We start from the raw sequence: 25,750 nt of genomic DNA, 5'->3' as shown, positions 1-25,750 counted from the left end.
ACCCTCCTAAACTGTTGGTGGAAATGTAAACTGGTACAGCCACTATGGAAAACAGTATGGAGGTGCCTTAAAAAACTAAAAATAGAGTTACCATATGATTCTATAATACCACTCCTGGGCATATATCTGGAGAAAATTATAATTCAAAAACATACATGCACTGTAATGTTCATACCAGCACTATTTACAATAGCCAAGACATAGAAGGAACCTAAATGTCCATCAGCAGATGAATGGATAAAGATATTGTAGTATGTACATACAATGAAATATTACTCTACCATAAAAAAGAATGAAATTTTGCCATTTGCAGAAACACGGATGGACTTAGAGATTATCATACTAAGTGAAGTAAGTCAGAAAAAGAAAGGCAAATACCATATGACATCATTTACAGGTGGAATCTAAGATATGACACAAATGAACTTATCTGTGAAACAGACTCACAGACGTAGAGAACAGACTTGTGGTTTCCAAGGGGAAGAGGGGGCACAGGAGGGATGGATTGGGAGTTTGGGTTTAGCAGATGCAAACTATTATATATAGAATGGATAAACAACAAGGTCCTACTATTAGAGCACAGGGAACTGTATTCAATATCCTGTGATAAACCTTAATGGAAGAGAATATAATGTACATATATGTATAACCAAATCACTTTGCTGTATAGCACAAATTAACAGAACATTGTAAATCAACTATACAATTAAAAAAAAAAAAATGAGGCCAGCATCACCCTGATACCAAAACCAGACAAAGAGATCACAAAAAGAGAAAATTACAGGCCAGTATCACCAATGAACATAGATGCAAAAATGCTCAACAAGATACTAGCAAACTGAATCCAACAATACATTAAAAAGATCATAGATCATGATCAAGTGGAATTTATCCCAGGATGAAAGGATTTTTCAATATCTGCAAATCAATCAATATGATACGACACATTAACAAACTGAAAAGTAAAAACCAGAAGGAGCAACCAAGATGGTGGAGCAGTAGGATATGAAGCTCACCTTCTCCCACAAATACATGAAAAATACACGAAAAATACACCTCCATGGGGAACGGTTCTCACAGAATATCTACTGAACGCTGGCAGACGACCTCAGACTCTGAAAGGGCAAGAAAATCTCCACGTAACCGCGTAGGAAAAAAAAAAAAAGAAAAGAAAGTGAGAAAGCAGTCGGGACAGGACCTGTGCCCCTGGGAGGGAGCTGTGAAAGAGGGAAGGTTCCTGCACCCTGGGAAGCCCCCTCACTGGCAGGGAGATCTGCTGAGACAGACGGGGAGCTTCAGAGCCTCAGAGGAGAACGCAGCAGACGGTCTGAGGCAGCCAGAGTGGAGGGAGCAGCGCATAGTCAGTGCCACTGCCCTGCACTCCCCAGCCTGAGATGCACATCCTGGGAGCTGGAACTCAGGCTCTGGTGATCAGGCCTGGGAAGAGGACTGGGGATGGTTGTGCGGAAATAGGCCCAGTGGGGCGGGGGGAAGACTGGATTCTGGTGTGACTACAACTGAGGGTGTATGCGGAGGAAGCCCAGGGTGCCTTAGAGGCCAGGCACCACTGTTTGGGGGGTGTGCAAGGGAAGGGGTGACTTGCCCTCATACCCTTTTTGCCTGTGCACCTGCTTGCTCTCAGAGAACAGGACACCACCTGTACTGGCTCCAGGGCTGGTCACGAGCCACCTCTGCCACCCTCACGACTCTAGAAGTGGTCAGGAGCTGCCACCACTACCCGCCTGGACTCCAGGAATGGTCACAAGCCACCTCCATTCCCATTACATGCTCAGGGGGTGCACCTGAGCCACCACCGCTGCCTAGAACCCCAGGACCCAACACCAGCCACCTCACCTGCACATCTCCTATCAAGGAGATAACGATCAGCACACACTGATGACACACGCCGACAGGCATCCATACTAAAAACAGCCCTTGCACCAAATATATTAAGCCCACACAAGCTACACAGGGACGCCCCCACATACAAATAGCCCTCCAAGACCACAGTAGATAATTGTTTCTCCTAAACTCACAGGGTAAGAGAAATATAATTAAAATGAAAAAGTAGAGGAACCACTCCCAGTTAAAAGACCAAGAGAATTCCCTTGAAACAACAAACAATGAAACAGACCTCTTCAGTCTAACAGACACCGACTTCAAAAAGAAGATACTGAAAATACTGAAGGAATTAATAAAGGCTATCAACAGAAATGCAGAGTACTGTAAAAAGGAACTACAAACTATTAAGAGGAACCAAGAAAAACTAGAAAACTCATTTGCACAGACGAAAGCTGAGCTAAAGGCAATCAACTGCCCAATGAATAATGCAGAAGAAAGAATAAGTGACCTGAAAGATAGAATAATGGAAATCACACAATCATGACAGCACACAGAAAACCAAATGGAAAAAAAGAATAAAAGCAATATAAGAGATCTGTGGGATATAATAAAGTGTGCCAATCTGTATATAATAGGGATTCCAGAGGAGAAGAAAGAGAAAAGGGGATCGAAAATGTATTTGAAGAAATTATGGCCGAAAAATTTCCAAACCTAAAAAAAGGAAACAGATATCCAGGTACAGGAAGTAAAGAGGATCCCAAACAAAATAAATGTGGAACCATAAAAAAAACAGAATTGCCAAAGCAATCCTGAAGAGAAAGAACAAAGCAGGAGGCATAATCATCACAGACTTCAGACAATACTACAAAGCTACAGTAATCAAACAGCATGGTACTGGCACAAAAACAGACATATGTATCAATGGAACAGAAGAGACAGCCCAGAAATAAACCCACATGCCTATGGTCAATTCATCCTCGACAAAGGAGGCAAGAATATACAATGGGAAAAAGACATACTCTTCAGCAAGTGGTGTTAGGAAAGTTGGACAGCCACATGTAAATCAGTGAAGTTAGAACACACCCTCTCACCATACACAAAAATAAACTCAAAATGGCTTAAAGACTTAAACATAAGACATGACACCATAAAACTCCTAAAAGAGAACATAGGCAAAATATTCCCTGACATAAATTGTACCAATGTTTTCTTAGGTCAGTCCCCCAAGGCAATAGAAATAAAAGCAAAAAGAAACAAATGGGACCTAATCAAACTTACAAGATTTTGCACAGCAAAGGAAACCATCAATAAAACGGAAAGACAACCTACAGAATGGGAGAAAATATTTGCAAACGATGCGATCGACAAGGGCTTAGTTTCCAAATATACAAACAGCTCATACAACTCAACAACAAAAAAACCCAGTCGAAAAATGGGCAGAATACCTAAATAGACATTTCTTCAAAGAAAAAATACAGATGGCCAGTAGGCACATGAAAAGATGCTCAACATCGCTCATTATTAGAGAAATGCAAATCAAAACTAAAATAAGGTACCACCTCATACCAGTCAGGACGGCCATCCTTAAAAATTCTACAAATAACAAATGCTGGAGAGGGTATGGAAAAAGGGAACCCTACACTGTTGGTGGTAATGTAAGTTGGTGCAGCTACTGTGGAAAAAAGTATGGAGGTTCCTCAGAAAACTAAAAATAGAATTACCATATGATCCAGCAATCCCAGTCCTGGACATACATCTAGACAAAACTACAATTCAAAACGACACATGAACCCCTATGTTCATAGTACTATTCACAATAGCCAAGACATGGAAACAACCTAAATGTCCATCAACAGAAGAATGGATGAAGAAGATGTGGTACATATATACAATGGAATACTACTCAGCCATAAAAAGTAACGAAATAATGCCATTTGCAGCAACATGGATGCAACTAGAGATTATCATACTAAGTGAAGTAAGTCAGAAAGAGAAAGACAAATACCATACGTTATTACTTATATGTGGAATCTAAAATATGACACAAATGAACCTATCTATGAAACAGCAACAGAATCACAGATATAGAGAACAGGCTAGTGGTTGCCAAGGGGGATGGGGTTGGGGAAGGGGTGGAGTGGGAGGCTGGGGTTAGCATATGTAAGCTTTTATATATAGACTGGATAAACAACAAGGTCCTACTGTATAGTACACAGAACTATATTCAATATCCTATGATAAACCATAGTGGAAAAGTACATTTAAAAAAGAAAAAATATATATATATATATAAATATAAATAAAAATAACTGAATCACTGCTGCACAGCAGAAGTTAACACAACATTGTAAATCAACTACACTTCAATTAAAAAATACTGATTATAAAAAAAAGAATAAAAACCTTATGATCATCTCAATAGATGCTGGAAAACCTTTTGATAAAATTCAACATCTATTTATGATAAAACAAAAACTCTCCAAAAAGCAGGCACAGAGGGAACATACCTCAACATAATAAAGGCCATGTATAACAAACCCATAGCTAACATCATACTCAGTGGTGAAAAGCTGAAAGCATTTCCTCTAAGATCAGGAACGAGACAAGGATGCCCACTCAGGCCACTTCTTTCAACATAATTTTGAATAAAGTATCACAACAATCAGAGAAGAAAAAGAAATAGAAGGAATACAAGTTGGAAAGGAAGAAGTAAAACTATCGCTCTTTGCAGATGACATGATACTGTACATAGAAAAGCCTGAGGACACCACCAGAAAACTACTGGAGTTCATCAATGAATTCCGTAAAGTTGTAGGATACATAATTAATATACAGAAATCTGCTGCATTTCTATAAACTAACAATGAAGTATTAGAGAAATTAAGAAAACAATCCCATTTACCATCACATCAAAAAGAATAAAACCTACGAATAAACCCACCTAAGGAGGCAAAATACCTGTACTCCGAAAACTACAAGACACAGATGAAAGAAACTGAAGATGACACAAAAGGATGGAAAGATACACTGTGTTCCTGGATTGGAAGAATCAATATTGTTAAAATGACCATACTACCTAAGGCAATCTACAGATTCAATGTAATCCCTATCACAACACCAATGGCATTTTTCACAGAACTAGAAAAAAGAATTTTTTTAATTTGTATGGAAACACAAAGGACCCCGAATAGCCAAACAATCTTGAGAAAGAACAGAGCTGGAGGAATCATGCTCCCTAGGGACTATACTACACGCTGCAGTAATTGAAACAGTATGGCACTGGCAAAACGAGACACATAGATCAATGGAACAAGAGAGAGAGCCTATAAAAAAATCCAGGTACTCATGTTCAATTAATCTACCACAAAGGAGGCAAGAATATAAAATGCAGAAGACAGTCTCTTCAAATAAGTGGTGCTCAGAAAACTGTACAGCTACATGTAAAAGAATGAAATTAGGACATTCCCTAAAACCATATACAAAAATAAACTCAAAAGGATTAAAGATCTGAATGTAAGACCATATACCATAAAACTCCGAGAGGAAAACAGGCAGAACACTCTTTGACATAAATTGCAGCAATATTTTTGGGGATCCATCTCCTAAAGTAATGGAAATAAAAGCAAAAGTAAACAAATGGGACCTAATTAAACTTAAAAGCTTTTGCACAACAAAGGAAACCATCAACAAAAGGAAAAGACAACCTACTAAATGGGAGAAAATATTTGCAAATGATATAAATGATAAGGGATTAATATCCAACGTATTTAAACAGCTCATACAACATTACATCAAAAAAACATACAACCCAATTTTAAAAAGGGCACAAGAACTGAACAGTCATTTTTCTAAAGAAGAAATGCAGATGACCAACAAGTACATGAAAAGATGCTCAACATCACTAACCATCAGGGAAAAGCAAACCCAAACCAAATGATATCCCCTCACACCTGTCAGAATGGCTACCATCAAAAAGAACACAGAAAGTGCTGGCGAGGATATGGAGAAAAGGGAACCCTCCTACAGTGCTGGTGGGAATTTAAATTCATGCAGCCACTTTGCAAAACAGTATGGAGGTTTTCTCAAAAAACTTAAGCTACAATTACCATATAACCCAGCAATTCCAATACTGGGTATATATCCAGCAAAGCCCCAAAACAGTAACTCAAAAAAACACATGCACCCCAATGTTCACAGCAGCATTATTTACAATTGCCAAGATATGGAAGTAGCCTCAGGGTCCATCAACAGACAAATGGATAAAGAAAATGTGTACACACACACACACACACACACACATACATACAGTGGAATAATAGTCATAAAAAAGAATGAAATTTTGCCATGTGCAGCAACATGGATGTACTTGGAAGGTATTATGCTAAGTGAAGGAAGTCAGAGAAAGATAAATACTGTATGGTATCACTTATATGTAGAATTTTAAAAATATAACAAACTACTGAATACAACAAAACAGCAGATGCAGAGATATAGATAACTAGTGGTTACAGTGGGGGAGGGGCAATATAGAGGTGGGAGTGGGGGAGGGACAAACTATTGGGTGTAAGATAGGCTCAAGGATGTGTTGTACAACACGGGGAATATAGCCAATATTTTGTAATAACTAAATGGAATGTAGCCTTTAAAAATTGTATAAAATTAAAAAAATGTTTTTAATTTAAAAAAAGAAAAAATGTCAGCACCATTCAAATTGATAAGCTTCCTCCATAAGACATGTCAAAATCACATTTGTTGAAAGTGTGTGAAGGATGGCACACACAGGATTAACAATGTGGCATGAACGGTAGCTTAATCAGCCTCACAGGTATGAGGTTGTGAACTTGGACAGTGTTCTCCTTACGATAAGTTCCTACACCTTTTACTGCCACCTCAAAGTTGATGACCGTATTGTTTCCTACGCACATTGTCACCCTGCCCCAGCGAGGCAGTGTTACACTCCACAAGAACTAGGGGGACAACTGGAGGTCCTTACTGGTCAGGGTCTCCTGATGCTTTCTGTCTTAGTTTCTTGGACATGCTGACCACTCTATCCAGTGGCTTCAAGAAACATTTCTGCATGTAGAGCAGGATAATATTGTAACATATTGTTCAGTGTTTTCCTCCAAGAATCTTCTCTCAAACAGTAAACCCCCTGCATCAAAGTGTCCACCGTAAGTTGCCTATGAACTAAAGGCGCAAAGAGAGATTGAAACTTTAGGCCCCTGGAGTGTTTAAAAAACAAGTTTCAGGGACTTCCCTGGTGGCACAGTGGTTAAGAATCTGCCTGCCAATGCAGGGGACATGGGTTCAAGCCCTGGTCCGGGAAGGTCCCACATGCCACGGAGCAACTAAGCCTGTGTGCCACAGCTACTGAAGCCCTCACACCCTAGAGCCCATGTGCCGCACCTACTGAGCCCGCGTGCTGCAACTACTGAAGCCTGTGTGCTCTAGGACCCACGTGCTGCAACTACTGAAGCCCACATGCCTAGAGCCTGTGCTCTGCAACAAGAGAAGCCACCGCAATGAGAAGCCCACGCACCGCAACAAAGAGTAGCCCCCGCTCGCTGCAACTGGAGAGAGTCCACGCGCCGCAATGAAAACCCAACACAGCCAAAAAAAATTTTTTTAATTAAAATTAAAAAAGAATACAAAAAAAAAAAACAAGTTTCAGAGGCAAAATCTTAGAAGAGAGAAAGAAATCAGAATGACTAAGGTCTTTCTATGTTCCAGTACTAGGCAGAGAGCTGGAAGAGGGAGAAAAATACAAGATATGAGAAAAAAATGACAGGGTCACACTGTGGTCCTCTTGAGAAGGGGTGGTATGATCTACCCACAGGCTGTAGTAGGGTGAACGCCTGAAAGACTGAGATATACTACCATGTAGCAGCTGGGATCAAAGAGGATCTCAGTCTCTAGTCATTATATTACTTCTGAGTAACAACCTCAAAATGTGCACCCCATTCCTCTTTACATACATGCAGCAAAAGGAACTGGAAAAATGGCTCAGGAGCCTGAACAGGCAGAGAAGGCCTGACACAGCCCCATAAGATTCATGGAACCCCAGATACAGTGGAAGAGCAGCTATTTTGTCTATCCCCTGAGAAGTTCTCCCAAAACTATAAAATGTGGAGGAAACTAAATAGGTCCTGGGGTCAGAACCATAGGGGACTTAGCTCTGATATGTATTAACTGAAAACCAAGAGATGAAGGGGAAAGAGGACTTTCCATCCCTCTCAAACCAAGACATCAAAATGGTAGGAGGAGCCAGATAGTAGAGTGTTACAGGTCATGATAAAGCCTCTGCTTTGGCTTTGAATGAGCTGGAGTACCCCAGTAGAGTGGGAGTTCACACTTTTATATATTTGAGTAACACAGTGATAAGGACGCTTGTGCAGGGTTAAATTTCCTTTGAGAACTCATATGAAATGGACTTTTATTTTCCCATGGTTCTTTCCCATTTGAGGAGAACTTCTCAAAGAATATTTAATGAAGAAGCTTGCTCTGTGCCCATCTGAGCTCTCATTTAAGTTCACATCTAAATACATTCTGACCAGGAATTCCCTGGCAGTCCAGTGGTTAGGACTCTGCGCTTTCACTGCCGAGGGCCTGGGTTCAACCCCTGGTCGGGGAACTAAGATCCCACAAGCAGCATGGTGAGGCCAAAAAAAATAATAACAGTAATACATCCTGACCTCTCTGTAATTTTCCCTATTTTCACTTCACTTTCCACAGATCAGGGCTCTTCCCCTTGTTCCATAGTGAAGATAATGTTCACCTCAAAAGAGATTTCAATTTATAATAAAAAAACCAGAACATGATAATGCTATACTCAGTGCTTTGTTCAGCTAAGAAGAAAGGATATTATAGATGGATCTAGAAAAGTGTTTCAAAAAGTAATCAACTGACTGCCTCCTGAATGTTTAGAGATGATTTTAAATGTGTAGATATCTAGCACCCTTCCAAGAACTACTGAATCAGAAGCTCAAGAGTAAAACCACAGATTGATTTTTTTTTTTTTAATTTGCCATAAGGCTTTCTGACTGCTAATATTCTACAGACCACGACTAATCAAGCATGTGCCAAACTTCTGAAGAAAGGAGAAGTTCGTCATAAGCCACTTTATGAAGTCTTTCATTCTGAATACAAAGAGCTTCAATCGCTCTCTTAAGAACACGGATTTGGAACTCTTGCAAGCATGCTAGGGGCTCTTAAAAGACTCCCAAGGGGAAATGCAAAGATATACAAAAGTAGTTACCGACTCTTGGAGGGAAGTTATCCTCACCCAGGGAGACCAGGTTCCTGTAGGTCTCCAGCATCACGTCCCTGTCCAAGGCCCTCTGACCAGGGTCCAGGCATTCCCACTCCTCCACTCCTCCTGAGAGAATGTGATGGCCACATCCTTGAACGTAAACTCCCTGAAAGGAAAGCACATTTCACCAAGTGGACAAGGAGAGATTTCTGAGTTTGACACAAACTTACAGAAGCAGATGTGTAAGGATTGACTTGGCTGGAGTGAATGTTCTGACTGATCCATGTAAGATAATTTTGAGCAAGTTACATTTCTCTTTTTGTAAACGAGGTGAAATGCATATAACATAAAGTTAGCCACTTTTAAAGTACCATTCAGTGGCATTTAGTACATTTATAATGTTGAACAAACATCACCTCTTTCTTGTTCAAAAATATTTCAGTCATCCCCAAAGGAAATCCTTTACCCATTCAGCAGTTGCTTCCTTCTTCCCCATTTGCCTCAGTCCCTGGACACCACTAATGCTTTGTCTCAATGGATGTACCTGTTTGGGATATTTCCATATAACTGGGATAGTATAACATGTGACCTTTTGTCTGGTTTCTTTCACTGTGAATAATTTTTTTGGCTCAGCCATGCTATAGTTATGTATCAGTACTGCATTCCTTTTCATGGCCGAGTAATATTCCACTGTATGAGTAAACCACAGGTTATTCACTCATCCCTTGGTGGACATTTGGCTTATAATCACCTTTTGTCTATTACTAACACTGCCGCTGGAACTTACTTTTTTTTTTTTTTTTATTAATTAATTTATTTTCGGGCTTCCCTGGTGGCGCAGTGGTTGAGAATCTGCCTGCTAATGCAGGGGACACGGGTTCGAGCCCTGGTCTGGGAAGATCCCACATGCCGCGGAGCAGCTGGGCCCGTGAGCCACAATTGCTGAGCCTGCGCGTCTGGAGCCTGTGCCCCGCAACAGGAGGGGCCCCGATAGAGAAAGGCCCGCGCACCGCGATGAAGAGCGGTCCCCGCACCGCGATGAAGAGTGGCCCCCGCTTGCCGCAACTGGAGAAAGCCCTCGCATGAACCGAAGACCCAACACAGCCAAAGATAAATAAATAAATAAATAAATAATTAATTTATTTTGGCTGTGTTGGGTCTTTGTTGCTGGGCACGGGCTTTCTTTAGTTGCGGCAAGCGGGGGCTACTCTTCATTGCGGTGCACAGGCTTCTCGTTGCGGTAGTTTCTCTTTGTTGCGGAGCACGGGCTCTAGGCACGCAGGCTTCAGTAGCTCAGGCTCGCAGGCTCTAGAGCGCAGGCTCAGTAGTTGTGGCGCACAGGCTTAGTTGATCCGCGGCATGTGGGATCTTCCCAGACCAGGGCTCGAACCCGTGTTCCCTGCACTGGCAGGCGGATTCTTAACCACTGCACCACCAGGGAAGCCCCATGCTGCTGGAATGTTCATGCAGAAGTATGTGTTTGAATTATCTGTTCTCAATTCTTTTTGGTATTTATCTAGCAGTGGAATCACTAGGTCACATGGTTTTGTTTTCCATAATGGCTACAACACTTTACCGGCAACTTATCAGGATTCTAACTTCTCTACATCTTTACCAAAACTTGTTATTCTCTATTTTATTATAGTCATCATATCAGGTGTGAAATTATATCTCATGGTAGTTTTGATTTTGCATTTACTACTGACTAATTTCATTGAACATCTGTTTGCTTCTTGGTTACTTCTCTATCTTCTGTGAAGAAAGGTCTATTAAAGTCCTTTGCTTATTTTATAATTAGGTTCTTCGTATTTTGGTTCTTGACATATAGGAGTTCTTCATATATTCTAGATAATAGACACCAGATATGTGATTTGGAAATACTTCCTCCCACTTGGTAGATTATGTTTTCAATTTTGTGACAGTGTCCTTCAGTGTACAAATATTATTAATTTTGGTGAAGCTCAGCTTATCTATTTTGTCTTTCTATCTTTTGCTTTCAGTGTCCTATCTAAAACAAATCCACTGCCAGTACACATCATGAAGATTTATCCCTATGCTTTCACTTAAGGGTATTAGAGTTTTACCTGTTACGCTTAGTCTTTGATTCATTTTGAACGGACTGATTTATTTGGTGAGAGGCACAGGTGCAATTTCATTCTCTTTCACATGGATATCCAGTTGTCCCAGTACAACTGGAGAGACGACTTTTTTTCCTTGAATGTTTCCGGCACCGTGTGAAAAAGGAATAGGCTATAGACGGATGGGTTTATTTGTGGGCTCTTAGTCTATCATTTTGATCTGTATTAACTCTTCTCAAGCTGGGACCACAGTTTTGTTTACCCATGGTTTGCAGTAAGGTTTGATGTTGGGAGTGTAAGTCCTCCAACGTTACTCTTTTTCTCACTTATTTTGGGTACTTGGGGTCCATACTAACTCAAAATGAATTTAAGGATCAGGTTCTCACTTGTACAGAAAAGGCTGCTGGGATTTTGACATGGATTGCTGTCAATCTTTATAACACTTTGGTGAGTACTGCCATCTTAATTACTCTAAGTCTTACAGTCAACAAAGGCTATCTTGACATTTATTTAAATTTTCCTTCAATTCTTTAAGCAATACTTTTAGTTTTCATTGTACAAATCTTCCAGTTCCTTGGTTAAATTCTTACTCTTTTTGATGGTCTTGTAAATGGAATTGTTTCACTTACTTTCAATATGTTTATTGCTAGTGTACAGAAATACTACTGAATACTGGGTATTGATATTATATTCTGTAACCTCAGTGAATTTGTTTATTATCACTAATGGTCTTTTTAAGGATTGTTCAGATGTTTTTAAGTATAAGAGCATGTTTTCTGTGAATATAGGTTGACTTCTTTTTTAATTTTGACATCTTTTCTTTCTTTCTTTCTTTTTTTGGGTCTGATTTATCTGGCTAGATATTCAGTACAATGTTGGCATATAGTGCCAAAATGCATCCCCCCCACTTGCTTCTTCCTGATTATATGGGAAAGCTTTCCATCTTTAACAATGAGTATGATGTTAACTGTGAGATTTTAATAAATATCCTTTTTAACACCAAAGATAATCCCTTCTATTCCTAGTTTTGAGTACACTCTGTTTTTGTTATATGGAGTGTTCTGTATATTTCTCTTAGGTCTACAGTGTTTGCTTGGTTTACAGTTTTGCTCAGTCCTTTATTTCCTTATTGAGCTCCTGTCTGGGTATTAAAAGGAAAGTTTTGAGGGACTTCCCTGGTGGTGCAGTGGTTAAGAATCCGCCTGCCAATGCAGGGGACACGGGTTCAATCCCTGGTCCGGGAAGATCCCACATGCCGTGGAGCAACTAAACCCATGCACCACAACTACTGAGCCTGCACTCTAGAGCCCGTGAGCCACAACTACTGAGCCTGCGCGCCACAACTACTGAAGCCCACCTGCCCTAGGGCCCGTGTGCCGCAACTACTGAAGCCCATGTGCCTAGAGCCCATGCTCCGCAGCAAGTGAAGCCACCACAATGAGAAGCCCGTACACCGCAACGAAGAGTAGCCCCCGCTCGCCACAACTAGAGAAAGCCCACGCGCAGCAATGAAGACCCAACACAGCCAAAAAAAAAGTTTAAAAGGAGAGTATTTTAAGGTTTCCAACTATTATAGTTGAACTGTCTATCACTCCTCAAATTTTGCTTCAAAAAAATGTGGGGCTTTGTACTTATGTATATATTGTTTACAGTTGTTTCATCTCCTTGATGAATTGACTCTTTTATGTATATAAATACATATACCTTACACGTACCTTATATATATGTCTATACATATATATAATTATATATATATATAAAATATCCTTGAACTTCTCTGGTAACAATTTTATGACTTAAAGTTTATTTAATCTGACATTAGTGTAGCTAAGATTGGTAACTATTTCCACAATGTTTTTTCCTATCCTTTCACTTTCAACCTATTTGAGTATCTTAAAGTGAGCATTCTGTAGAAAGATACAGTAGAATCATTTTATAAAAATTCTTCCAATCATTGACTTTTAATGAAGAGTTTGATCTACTTACATTAAAAGTACCCAATAAACAAGGGAGGAATTACTTTTGCTGTTTAGCTATTTGCTTTCTGTATGTCCAATATTTTCTTGGTCTTGTAATTCCTCTCTTGTTTCCTTCTTTGTGTATGTCTGTACATGCATAACATTTTGATTTCCTTCATATTCACATTTCTGTATATGTTAAAACTATTTTCTTAGTGGTTACCCTGCAGGTTATATATTATATATATATATATATATATCCTGTCTCCCTTTATATTGTTATTGTCAAAAATTACTTCTTTATACATTTTGCATTTTATAATGGTTGTTTACATATTTGCCTTTTAATTCAGGGTAAAAAATGAGTTATAAACCAAAAAATACAGTAATACTGCCTTTTATATACACCTATGTGGTTATATTACCACTGTTCTTTATTTGTTCCTGTGCCTTTGAGGTACTGCTAGTAGCCTTTAATTTTGGCTTCAAGAATTCCATTTAGTGTTTCATGTAGGATAAGTCTGTCAGTGTGAACTTCCTCAGCTTTTGTTTATCTAGGACTCTCTAAATTTCATTATCAATTTTAAAGCATAGTTTGCCTGATAATGAATTTTTTTTAATCTTTCAAAATTTAAATATATCATCAGATTCCTTCCTGGCCTCCACAGTTTCTGAGAAAGAGGCTGTTAATTTTATTAAGCATCTTTGTACATGAGAAGTCATTTCTGTCTTGCTACTCTCTACATTCTTTTTTTTGTATTTTAACACTTGACTATGTGTCTTGCCCAAGCTCTCTATGAATTTATCATACTTGAGTTCGTTGAATTTCTTGGATTTGCAGGTTCACATTTTTAATAAATTTGTGAGGTTTTTCAGCTCTTATTTCTTCAGATATTATTTCTGCCTTTTCCTGTTTCTCCTTTCCTTCTAGGACTCCTACTATGTGTATACTGGTATTCTTGGGAATGTCTCAAAAGTTTCTTAGTCTCTGTTCATGTTTCTTTTTACCACCTTTCTCCTATTCAGAGTGGATAATTCCAATTAACCTATGTTCAGGTTCACTGATTCTTTATTCTGATTGTCAATCTGCTGTTGAAATCCTCTAGTGAATTCTCAATTTCAGTTGTGGTACTTTTCAGCTCTAGAATTTCTAATTCTCTTTACTGATATTTTCTGTTTCTTGAAACAATTTTCTCCTACTTTCTTTTAGTTCTCTGTCCATGGTTTCCCTTAAGTCTCTGAGTATGATTAAGACTGTTGATTTAAAATCTTTATTTAGTAATTGTAGTATCTGTGCTTCCTTATGAACACCATTATTAACCCAGTAATCATGCTCAAGCTTCCCATTCTGGAGAAATTCTTAGAAATCTGTAGTAAAGTCGGCATGCTCAGAAGCAGCCACTGTGGCTTTTTTTAAAATAATAATAAATTTATTTACTTATTTGGCTGCGTCAGGTCTTAGCTGTGGCACACGGGCAATTGTTGCGGCACGCAGCATCTCTAGTTGTGGCGGATGGGCTCTAGAGTGCACAGGCTCAGTAGCTGTGGCGCATGGGCTCTGTTGCCCCATGGTATATGGGATCTTAGTTCCCTGACCAGGGATCAAACCTGCGTCCCCTGCATTGGAAGGTGGATTCTAAACCACTGGACCACCAGGGAAGTCCCGGCCTTTTCTTGTAACAGTAAAAACTGTAAAGGACCCATTTATCTTCATTAAGAGAATGCTCCACTGAGGATACAAAAAAGAAAGTCATCTCTATGTCTGTTCATGAAAACAAGTCTAAGATACATGGTATGTAGATATTTAAATTTGAAGAATAAAATACCATAACAAAATATTTAGTAAAGAATATTTTCTAAAATCACATTTCCATATATAAATGTATTGTTGTAAGATTTGCACTGAGAACGAACAGTGGTTTCTGATGGAGACAGTGATGGTGTTAAGATGTAACAGGGAAGGGGATATTTTACTTCTTAGTCTCTAAACTGCATCACTGTGTGAAGTTGAATTACAAAACTGTTATCTATGAAGTGTTTAAAACAAAAAAATATAACACTGAACAACAAGCAGTAGAATCATAATTTGGCTCCAGTCGATCTGATGACAGAAATTTGTGCTCCTCTGTCTTGGCTAAATTATAACCATCTTTATCTAAAACACATGCTGGGACTTCCCTGGTGGTCCAGTGGGTAAGACTCCACGCTCCCAATGCAGGGGGCCCAGGTTCAACCCCTGGTTGGGGAGCTAGATCCCGCAGGCATGCCGCAACTAAAAAAGATCCCGCATGCTGCAACCAAAGATCCCGCATGCTGGAACGAAGATCCCATGTGCTGCAACAAAGACCTGGCACAGCCAAAGTAAATAAATAAATAAATATTTTTAAATAAATAAATAAAACACATGCTGCGTGAGAGTCCATACAAGAACAGGAGGGTCTCTGTAAGACGAACGTGCTGTGAATAATTTTTAAAACCCTTATTGTTAGATAACACCCTGTCTATTATTTATTTCTGTTTCTCAGCTTCCCATTCTACTTTACAGTACTGGTATTTTAGAGTGAAAAACACTGATTCACTCCTTTTATTTCAAAGGCACTTATAAAATCTGACAAAGCATGTTTCCCCATGTCAGTCTTCCTTCCCAGACCTCCTCAGGTATTTGTGCACAGCAGTACATCACTTACATATGTAGTCTCTTTCATCCTGGTTTATATGGAGCTGAAAGGGCATCCAGAAGGGTGCACTAAACCGTCCTCACTGCCCTACCTCACTGACACCACAGAGCCTACTCCCCATCTCCAGTCCACGCCTCAGTATAAAACCTTTCACAGGATGACCACCTAAAAGGGGGCTCTTCCCAAGTTCCCTGTCACTGGGTCACAGTGAGATGGAATCTGCAGGGAGGTGAGAGGAGACTGAGGGAAGGCCCTGTGTGTGAGTAAATATTTTAGACAGGAAACTTCAGAGACCAAGAAGCTCAGCGTGTCCAAAACGGGTCATTTTAGGAAGGAGAGAACAGTCCACAAAGAATATGACTTTTACCTGGGAAAGAACCATTCCTTCTTTCTTTCCTCTTCCTCTGAGCTTCTTTCTCAGGTAGGATTATTCTGTGACAAAAATATGTTCTTAAATGCTTAGAATCAACATACCTCCCTCCCCTGCCACAAGTATAAACACAGGGAGAACCTTAATATGGGGGAGAGAAGGACCACAGCAACAGGAGGGATGCAGACAAAATAACCTCCTAGAAGGAGACCAGTCAGTGAGCCTGTCACCCGCTTCCTCAGGAAGCCCTCCCTGCTGCTGCTGGAACGCCCCCTGCGCTGCAACTGCGCCGTCCTTTGTCCACTTGGCCCTCAGCCAGAGGCAAGTGCCTCCTCCCAGCCCCTGGCTCCTCCCGAGGAAGCCAGCATCCAGTGACTGGCTGATGCAGGATAGGATGCTCGTCCCATCCGACAAGTGGCAGCAACTCCGAGGGGCCACCCCAGCTCCAGAGCTCCCTGCGGAAGCTACACTGAAGACTTTAGATTTTTGTCCTGAAGGCGATGGGAAACCCTAAGAGGGTTTAATGCCAAGAGATGACACAATTAAACTTAACATTTACCCTAAAACCTGTAATTATACTTGTTTCTTCAACTTAATTAGTGGCACAGTATCTATTCTTCCAGGGAACAAAGTATCGTCTTCAATTACTCCATCCTTTCCTCTTACCTACCTACGTCTAATAAATCATCAAATGACACAGACTCTACCTTCTCAATAGGTTTCAAATTCATCCTTTCCTTTCGTATGATGCTTTCTCCCCCACGCCCATCCTCACGTGTCACTCAGATAATTTCAAAGATCTGCCAAGTGTTTCCCTTGCCTGTGATTTCTTCCTCCTTCAATCCATAATCCATACACTTATGAGAGTTCACTATTTAAAATGCAACACTGACCTATTAGCACCTTGTTTTAGCCTCTCAATGACCTCTTCGTGTCAACAGGATCAAATCAAGCTCCTTAGGAGAGACTATGTGGTGAGTCCCCTGGTGACAGGACCCCTGCTTTGCCTGCATTTCTTTCACTCTCTGCGTCATGCTCTGCATCCAAGCAACATTACAGGATGCTAATATTCTCTTTTTCACCCCGACAACACACTTACTTTCTTTTGGAATGCTGCTTCTCCTTCATTAGCTGTTGAATTAATATAAACTATTTAAATCCAACCTGAATAATAAAAATAAACTAAGATAAAATGGCTGTAAGAGTTGCCTCTCCTGATTCTTTCTTTTCCCCTAAACGGTCCCATTTAATACCACCCAGAAAGAATTATTCACGTCTGCAGTTTACACATGCTTCTATTACTGCATTTAACAAGGTATGTTTTAAAATATTCACATATCTATTTTCCCTAAAAGAATGTTAGCTCTGTGTAAAAGGGAACATGTTTTCCACTCTGGTAGCTTGCATTCGGTTCCACATGCTGGCAACCATCTCCTGAGATCTCTTAACATAATTTGAAAGCCTACCTTATAGTAACTGACTTACCCAGCTCCTCATCATTCAGTGGGGTCTACTTATAGGCCATTTGAAACAAGGCGTTTGAGTGGTAAGACGATATCCTTTTTTAAAAATTATATTTATTTATTTATTTGGCTGCGTCGGGTCTTAGTTGTGGCATGTGGGATCTTTTTAGTTGCGGCATGCGGAAGCTTTAGTTGCGGCACGTGGGATCTAGTTCCCTGACCAGGGATTGAACCCAGGCCCCCTGCATTGGCAGTGCAGAGTCTTAGCCACTGGACCACCAGGGAACTCCCGAGATGATACCCTTAATCATGTAACACTCGATGAAAACATAATTATTAAGAAAGAAACATCTGTCTGTGTTTCAACGTCTTACTGGAAATAGGTTTTTGACACTGAATGAGCAGAGGTGTAACTGCAGAAGCAGAAGTAAGCATACACCAGTTGGTAGATGTCATTGTGTTCACAGCAATGTTACTTTCACAGTAATATCATTTTATTATGAACATCATTTTATTGCTTTCCTGTTGGATTACTAGTGCTGAAATTTGTCCGTATACCAGAAGGTACAAGGACGAGGCTCTCAACACGTCCCCGGGTGCAACCTCGAGCTCTGTTTACAAAGTGGGTTCTATGCCAGCTGGGCCTGGAGCCAGGGCATTAACTATGAGGATGTGGTACCGAAGGAGCGAGGGGAGTCCATATTGATGGGGTATTTTCTGTCTTCAACAAGTAGCCTTCTTACCCCCTCAACGTAATCAGAGTAGGAACTGTTCTCCATTTGACCGCATTACCTGCCCACTCATGCTCTCGTTGATACTGATTAGCGTGGACACACACAGCAACACATCCAACACTACAAGTTTCCACAAACACATGGTCTCATCTCTTCTTCATAACCTCTGCCTTCAGTAAAACATACTGTGTATTTTTTTATGACAAACATCATAAACCAATAAATACTGTTTCTTGCACTCAATTACAGTGCTCCAGTGTTTATGTGAAGATTGTAATTAAGCAATTATTCAAAAAGTTGTCACAAGTCCTTTGGCTCGGTTCTGCTTTCTCATGTAAGCATCCTACGTTGTCAAAGGTTCTTCCTAAAATTTGGCCCAAAGTCCAAAACAATATTCTACTGAAGAGATGAAGAACCAACCATCTGTTTTTATGATATTGATATCGAATGTTGCATTTATATCAATGTATTCTAAAGTCACATTAGCTTCTTTTTCTATTTTTTTGAAGTATAATTGATGTACAATACATGTTACTTTCAAATATACTAAATAGTGATTTGACATCTGCACACACTATGAAACCATCACAAGTCTCAAAAAAAAAAAAAAAAAGAAAAAAGATTTACCCCACGATTCACAGATAGAGAAAGAAGCTGAGAGTCATGCCCCTTTCTCTGGGCTTACGCGCCTGCCTCTTTCTTAGTGGATTTCATCACTGTTGCAGGACTAGGACGCATTTCAAATCCTAATGATAACCGGGCACACATCCAAACAACCTGCCAAATGCAAACGCAAGACCAATGTTCAAAATCACTTCAGGGACCCCATTTGCTCAGACTCTGAAAACCTGGTCTGCTCTATCTTCTCCATGTTACAGGTGGCGCATGAGACTCAGAGGGGAATTAATTTTACCAAGTTACCCTGAAGAAGTCTGAGTTGAGTGAGCCGAACTGAGTGTAAGTGGCGGCCTGGATAAGTTTAAATACAAAGAGTTTGTCCTAATTCCAGATCACCTTCCATATTCCTGAGCAAGAGAAGCTTTTCTTTCAGGGGTTTAATCAAACCCAAACATTTAATTCCTCTACTCCCAAAAAAAACAGAATCAAAAATACAAAATGATAAATAGTTATTACTCCAGGAAACCATGAAAGAGAGTCACCTGTAGAGATGAGCTCTGAGCAGTCTCTTCATCATGAACACATGGGCTCTGTGGGAACAAAATTCCACATCAATCCAGCCCATCCTGGGACTTCCCTGGCGGTCCAGTAGTTGAGACTCCACGCTTCCACTGCAGGGGGTGCGGGCTCTATCCCTGGTCAGGGAACTAAGATCCCACACGCCGCGTGGTGTGGCCAAAAAATTAAAAACAAACAAAAACTCCAGCCCATCCTTCAACAACAGAAAGGACACAGGGGACTAGAGGGGAACGTCTGCTTAGCTGGAGCCTTCAGCTCAGAGCTCACTAATTTAGCAAATCACTTAAGGGAAGAAAGCAGCTACTGAATGTTTAACTAGTTAAAACTAGGTTTTGAATGTTAAAAGATTATCAATATCCTTAACCACACACAGAGTGAAATACTGTAAAATTATTTACCAGACATCAAAGAATAGTTCCAAGTTAGGATAAAAAGCATATAAACCTCATAATCTAAACAATAAAATTTAGAGGGAAAACAATCTGGAAATTTTTAAAATATCCAGGGACTTCCCTGGTGGTCCAGTGGCTAACACTCCGTGCTCCCAATGCAGGGGGCCTGGGTTTGATCCCTGGTCAGCGAACTAGATCCCACATGCCGCAACTAAGAGTTTGCACACCACAACTACAGATCACATGTGCTGCAACTAAGACCAGACGCAGCCAAATAAATAAGTATTAAAAATATATATATCCAATGGGTTCTGAGATTAAGTTAAAACAAGTGTGAGGATACATCAAATTTAGAAAAGGATGGCATGAGCCACAGTAGAAAGGGGGAGAGGAAAATAGTACTGTTAATAATAGCCACTTTTTATTAAAAAGCACCATGTGGTGACAGAAATTCTTCCCCCATTTTTTGAAAGCTAAGAGGAGGACCTGGAATTGACTGAGCTAAGTCTCTGCCCCCTGGATCAACAGGGATTGTGAATGGAGTTACCATCTGATGCAATAATTGGGAGCAAATCTGGGGGGCCACCCCATCTCCAGAGCTCCCTGCTGGAGCGATACTGAACAATTTTTCCCGAGGGTGATGGGAAACCATAAAAGGATTTAATGGCAAGAGATGACACAGTCAAACTTATGATTTACCCCTGATACAGACACAGAGAAAGACAAGCTGAGAAAAAGGTATGCCTCCATCTCTGGGCCTATGCCCCTGCCTCTTTTTTTAAGTGTTTTTTCATAATTGTTGGTAGACTGGAACATGTTTAAAATTTCAGTTATAACCGGGCAAACTTGTCTCCTCTATCTTCTCCATGTCACAGGTGGGTACACTGAGGCTCAGAGGGGGAGTAATTTTACCAAGTTACCCTGAAGAAGTCTGAGTTGAGTGAGCAGAACTGGGTAGAAGTGGCAGCCTGGATAGGTTTAGGTAGAATGGGTTTAAACGTCCTAATTCCAGATCACCTTTCATATTCCTGAGCAAGAGAAGGTTCTCTTTCATGGGTTTAATCAAATTCAAACATTTAATTCCTCTTTTCCAGAAAACATTATAGTCAAAAAATATGAAATTACAAATAGTTATTCCTCCAGAAAAACATGAAAGAGGGTCACCCGTGGAGATGAGCCCTAACAATCTCTTCATCATGAACACATGGGTTCTGTGGGAACAAAGTTTCACATCAATCTGGAAAAGGCTGGAACCTGGGACCCCTGGCTACAGTGCCTGCACCTGGACAAATGTGTCCTGAGCACAGAATACAAAGAAACCACAAAGGACTAAAAGTAACTGCATACATGCACAGCTTGGGCAAACAGCTTATGAACAATAAGAAACAAAAAGGTCAAAACCCAGCTGCCACTTCTGAGGTGCTGAGAGCAAAAGCAGCGTCCTGCACGTGATCCCTGCACCCAGCACCACCAAGGGGGTGGGCAGACCACCCAAGCTACACCTCTGGCCCGACCCACCGAGCTGCCCCTACCCTCACCCCCTGTAAGGGACCAGCTCGCACCACACCCCCCCATCAGCGAGCGAGCAAGGGCACCTGTTTCTTGTTCTCGCTCACTTGTGCTGCAGCACGAGTCCCAGTAAAGCTTTGCCTGAATTCCTCGTCTGGCCTGTTACCAACTTCTACTGATTAAAGAGTCCAAGAACCCAGGTCAGTAACAAATCCAGCCCATCAGTGAACATCTGCACAGAAAGGACAAAGGGGACTTGGGGGGACAATCTACTTAGTTGGACACTTCAGTTCAGAGCTCACTAGTTGAGCAGATCACTTAAGGGAAGAAAGAAGCTACTGAATACTAAACTAACTGGTTAAACTAGGTTTTGAGTGTTAAAAGGTGATCAACACCCTTACCACATGCATATGAAGTTATTTAGCAGACATCAAAGAATAGTTCCAATACAGGATACAGTAGAAAGCATATAAACCTCATAATCTGAACAATGAAATTTAGAGTGAAAGTAATTTGGACATTTAAAACATATCCAGTGGCTTCTGAGATTAAAGGTAAAACAAGCGTGAGGCTACATCAACTGTCATGACTCAATGAGCCACCAAAGAAAGAGGGTGATGGCAACAGGACTGAAGGGGGGGGGGGAGGGGAGCCGGGAGTCGCACGAAGGTTTGAGAAAGGGAGTCAGAATAGGAAAACGTCGCTGCAGGAGGTCAGTGTCTCTACGGACCGAAAGCAGAACGCTGGGGCCGGCACCTGCCTCAGAGCGGATTTAAACCGGAACCGGACCCACACTCCCAGGACCGAACCGAGTCTTCTGCCGACGCCGCGAGAGGCGAAAGGGGCGGACTCAGAGCGAGAGCGACGACCGCGTTCAGGGGGTTTTAACTTACCGGGAGACCCCCGAAACCGAGGTGTGGAGAAGCGGGGCCTGAAGACTGCATGGCGCCGTTAGTTTCGGACCAAAAAACCCGAGACTCTCTCGCGAGAGCGCCCTTCGTTCCGGGTCTGCACCTCACTGCGCGTGCGCAAGGCGGCGGGTCGGGGGCGGGGCCACTGAGGGGCGCGTCAAAGGTCGTTCCGGTGGATGGAAGCGGTGTTTGATGACTGGGCGCAGCCTGCGGACGCCGGGTGTGGCCTTCGAAGCCGCCCCTGGGAGATTCTGGTCTGTTCCTCTTCCCTCCGGAGAGGCTCTGCTTCTCTACTTTGGATCCTTTGAACTGGTCTGGTGACCTTTGGAGCCAGGCTAGGTGCAGAAGCGGAGAGTTGACTACGGTCGGCGAGCAAAGACGAGAGTCCTCTGAGCAGCGAGGCGCTGGGAGCTCTGGGACCGGGGGAGGGGGCGGGGCTCGAGGTTATGGGCGTGGCCTGATCCGGGAACTTCTGAGGCCCCAGGCAGTTAACACGTTCCTATTAAGCGAAAGCCCGAGTTTTAGAGTAGGTGATGGAAACTGAACTGACAGGAAAGGCAAAATTGTGCCTGTGCAGAATGTGCCATTTTGCACTCACTTTCCTGCAGAGCATAATTTTCACTTCTGTTCCCCATTCACTTGGAGGCATCAAAAATCACTGAGGAAAATTTTCAACCCCAAACCTGTCATTGTCTGAGGGACTGTTGGAGACTGTGAGCAAGTAACTGGCTACACAGTCAGGTGCTTGAGAACCAAGCCTTAGTGAATAATTCAGCCGTATTTTTTTCCTCCATCTTCATGTTGTCTTTTTTTTTTAACATCTTTATTGGAGTATAATTGCTTTATAATGGTGTGTTTCAACCATATTTTATTTTTTACCCTTTGACCTTTATCTTGCTATAAGATGTGATGAATAAGACCCTTTCTCATTGTGATAGGAATTTCCATTTCCCGAATATTAATGTCTCCACTGTAGGTTTTGCTGCTTATTAACTTTTCATATGCACTTTGGCATATTTCTGAATTAACTTCATTGATCTACCAGTCATGAATAAACATGTGTCCTATGGATATCCACTTTCTTTTGGCTTCTCTTTTGTGGCTATTCTTACTTGTTCTTTATTCCGTAAGATTTTTCGATAACATCACTAGCTTCAGAAACTGAGTGTCTAATGTTCAAATTTTCAAAATTAACATACATTTATTATCTTTTGAATTTTCCTTGGTGTCATTATATAGTGACAACGTTGGACTTCAGTCTAACTCTGTAATTCTGGAAAACAGCAAAGGTAAAAGGACTCCTTTCCCCTTTTAACAGCTTACTTACTAAGAACCACTCTTCCCCATTAGTTTCAATGAGACTTACGTTGGCCCCTTTGTTTACTTAGGAACCATCCAGATACAGACCCTCCAAAATCCCACCCTTGGCCTCGTCAACGATTACCGAATTGTTTGTCCTCATTGATCACGCGGAACAATGCTTGTAAACACGATTTAAGCAACATTTACTTACGTTTTTCTCCTCTCCCAAGGCCCCTGAATTTTGGACCACTCTTGAGCACTGTAATTCAGAAGAAGCCTCTTGCCACACCATCCACTCCCAAGAGTAGGTGACTTAAGGGTAAAACGTTCCCTGATCAACTGTGCGTCATACCGCCTGCTCATTTATTCGGCATATGGGATTTGTTTTCCTAGACTTGCTTAGCCTTCAGTATAAATGAAAAGTTCTTTTCTGTCTTGTTGTTGAGACTTTTCAGATTTTGTGGTTGGAGCACTCTCTCTACCATCATAATCCTTTGGAATAAAATCTCTCTTTACCTAAATCTGACAGTGGTGAATATTTTAGTTGTTCCATCTGTGCTCAAAAATGTATACTCTTTAGTTTTCTAGCACAGGGTTTAATATATATACACAGGTCAAACAAGATGGTTGTGTTTTCACACTTTTGACCATTAATAATTTGCATCTGTTTCTTAATATTACAAGAGACGTTTCAAAATCTATTGTGATTGAGGAAATGTCCTTTTCTTGTGACTATGTCCATTTTGCTGCCTTGAAATTATTATTAAAACAAAACTCACCGGGAACAAAATGGATTCATGACTTCTGCCTATTAGTTTCTCCTGTAGTGTTCTGTGTTTGCTGAAAAATTCCACTTATCAACTCCATGCTGAGATGTCTTTCTTGCCAACATGACTAGTTAGCAATATTACATAATACAAAGTAATCTACCTTATAAAGGCCCTAAAGTCTATCCTAGTCACTAGATCTTTTATGAATGTGATGACATATCTTCTTCTATTCATATGTGCCGTGCCAAGACATTCTGCTCATTTTTATGTGAAAATATTTAAATGCGCTGCTTACCCTATCCAAACAATACATTTCAAATGATTACCATTCCCTGCACAGGAAATCTTTCACATGTAAGGATGTGAGAAAACATACCTAGTAGTAGATATTAAGTGACAGATACTGCCATAAAAATTCCTGAGTATAGAAATAAAATTATTTGATAGTTGCTAATCTAGTTTTACTTTCTATAGAGTTCATATTAAAGAGAATGTACCTCCCTACAAAATGCCCTTGCAGAAATACTGCAAACTTCATAATACTTTAGGTAAAAGTAAATCCCAATGACTTCATGATTTACAGGCTTTGTTATCCACATTTGACAAAACTTTCCGAGATAAAGAACAGAGAAAAGAGCTAAGATACATTACAATTTAAAAAACAAAACTGTCTACCCTCAAAATGAATGTATAGATAATCTGAAATTACATGACATTTAGACATTACTGATTTAGGTATATTATGATGTAAACAAGTTTTTCTCAAAGGTATTTGAACGTAATTCATCACAAGTGTGGAATAAAGTATTTTAAACAATACAGTTCTCATTAAAGGGAAAAAAATTTTTGTTTCTTTTTTCATTGTACCGGTATTGAGATGATGGACACTAAGTAAACTTGTTTCAGCAATCATTTCACAACACATGTAAGACCATTCTGCTGTACAGTTTAAAGTTAATATATGACAATTATAAAACTGGGATGAGGGAAAGATGGTTTTAAAAAGGCAAATAAATAAATAAAATGCCTAAGCAAAATATAAAGAACAATGCAATTTATACAAAAAAAAATTTTTTAAACATTGCTCTTTTTAAAGCAATGGTTAGTGACCTGTAACACATGCCATAGTCCTCCAAGCCTCAAACCCCAGGTCTTGTCCTTATGAGTCTCTGGAACTGAGCACAATGGTGAATAGAAACAGAAATGCTCTTCTGTAGGGTGTGCGAATGAAATTGCTCATTCTAACCGAGAGTTTTGTATTTCACATCGCAGTGTGTAATCCCTATACAGATAAAAA

General features: G+C 40.5%; 3 protein-coding genes and 1 non-coding gene across 5 annotated transcripts in view; 2 read left to right on the top strand and 2 right to left on the bottom strand.

Moving 5' to 3' along the window:
• Positions 1 to 19,381, top strand: part of LOC103012027 (KRAB domain-containing protein 5-like) — a 69,703-nt gene extending 50,322 nt beyond the window's left edge. Inside the window, exon 4 of the mRNA XM_057533663.1 lies at positions 19,251 to 19,381. Coding sequence (XP_057389646.1) covers positions 19,251 to 19,308 — 58 coding nt within the window. The 3' untranslated portion in view covers positions 19,309 to 19,381. The remainder of the gene's footprint in view (positions 1 to 19,250) is intronic.
• Positions 1 to 22,516, bottom strand: part of LOC103014927 (zinc finger protein 677-like) — a 38,513-nt gene extending 15,997 nt beyond the window's left edge. Inside the window, exons 1-2 of one of the 2 annotated variants that reach the window (XM_057533662.1) lie at positions 22,364 to 22,516; positions 9,125 to 9,257 (exon numbers count right to left, since the gene is read on the bottom strand). In XM_057533662.1, the coding sequence (XP_057389645.1) occupies positions 9,125 to 9,257; positions 22,364 to 22,414 (184 nt within the window). In that variant the 5' untranslated portion in view covers positions 22,415 to 22,516. Of the gene's footprint in view, positions 1 to 9,097; positions 9,258 to 22,363 lie in introns of both variants that reach the window. The other variant, XM_057533661.1, reaches the window with a different exon arrangement.
• LOC114235400 (zinc finger protein 665-like) overlaps positions 1 to 25,750 on the top strand; it is a 427,904-nt gene that overhangs the window by 85,749 nt on the left and 316,405 nt on the right. The window lies entirely within an intron of this gene.
• On the bottom strand, positions 17,851 to 17,923 carry TRNAG-GCC (transfer RNA glycine (anticodon GCC)). Its single transcript has one exon. It is a non-coding gene; the product is annotated as a tRNA-Gly (tRNA).

Source organism: Balaenoptera acutorostrata, chromosome 19 (assembly GCF_949987535.1).
Source record: "Balaenoptera acutorostrata chromosome 19, mBalAcu1.1, whole genome shotgun sequence".
NCBI classification, from domain to species: domain Eukaryota; kingdom Metazoa; phylum Chordata; class Mammalia; order Artiodactyla; family Balaenopteridae; genus Balaenoptera; species Balaenoptera acutorostrata.
The sequence above is the reverse complement of the archived record's forward strand: the minus strand, read 5'-3'. Positions and strand labels throughout refer to the sequence as shown.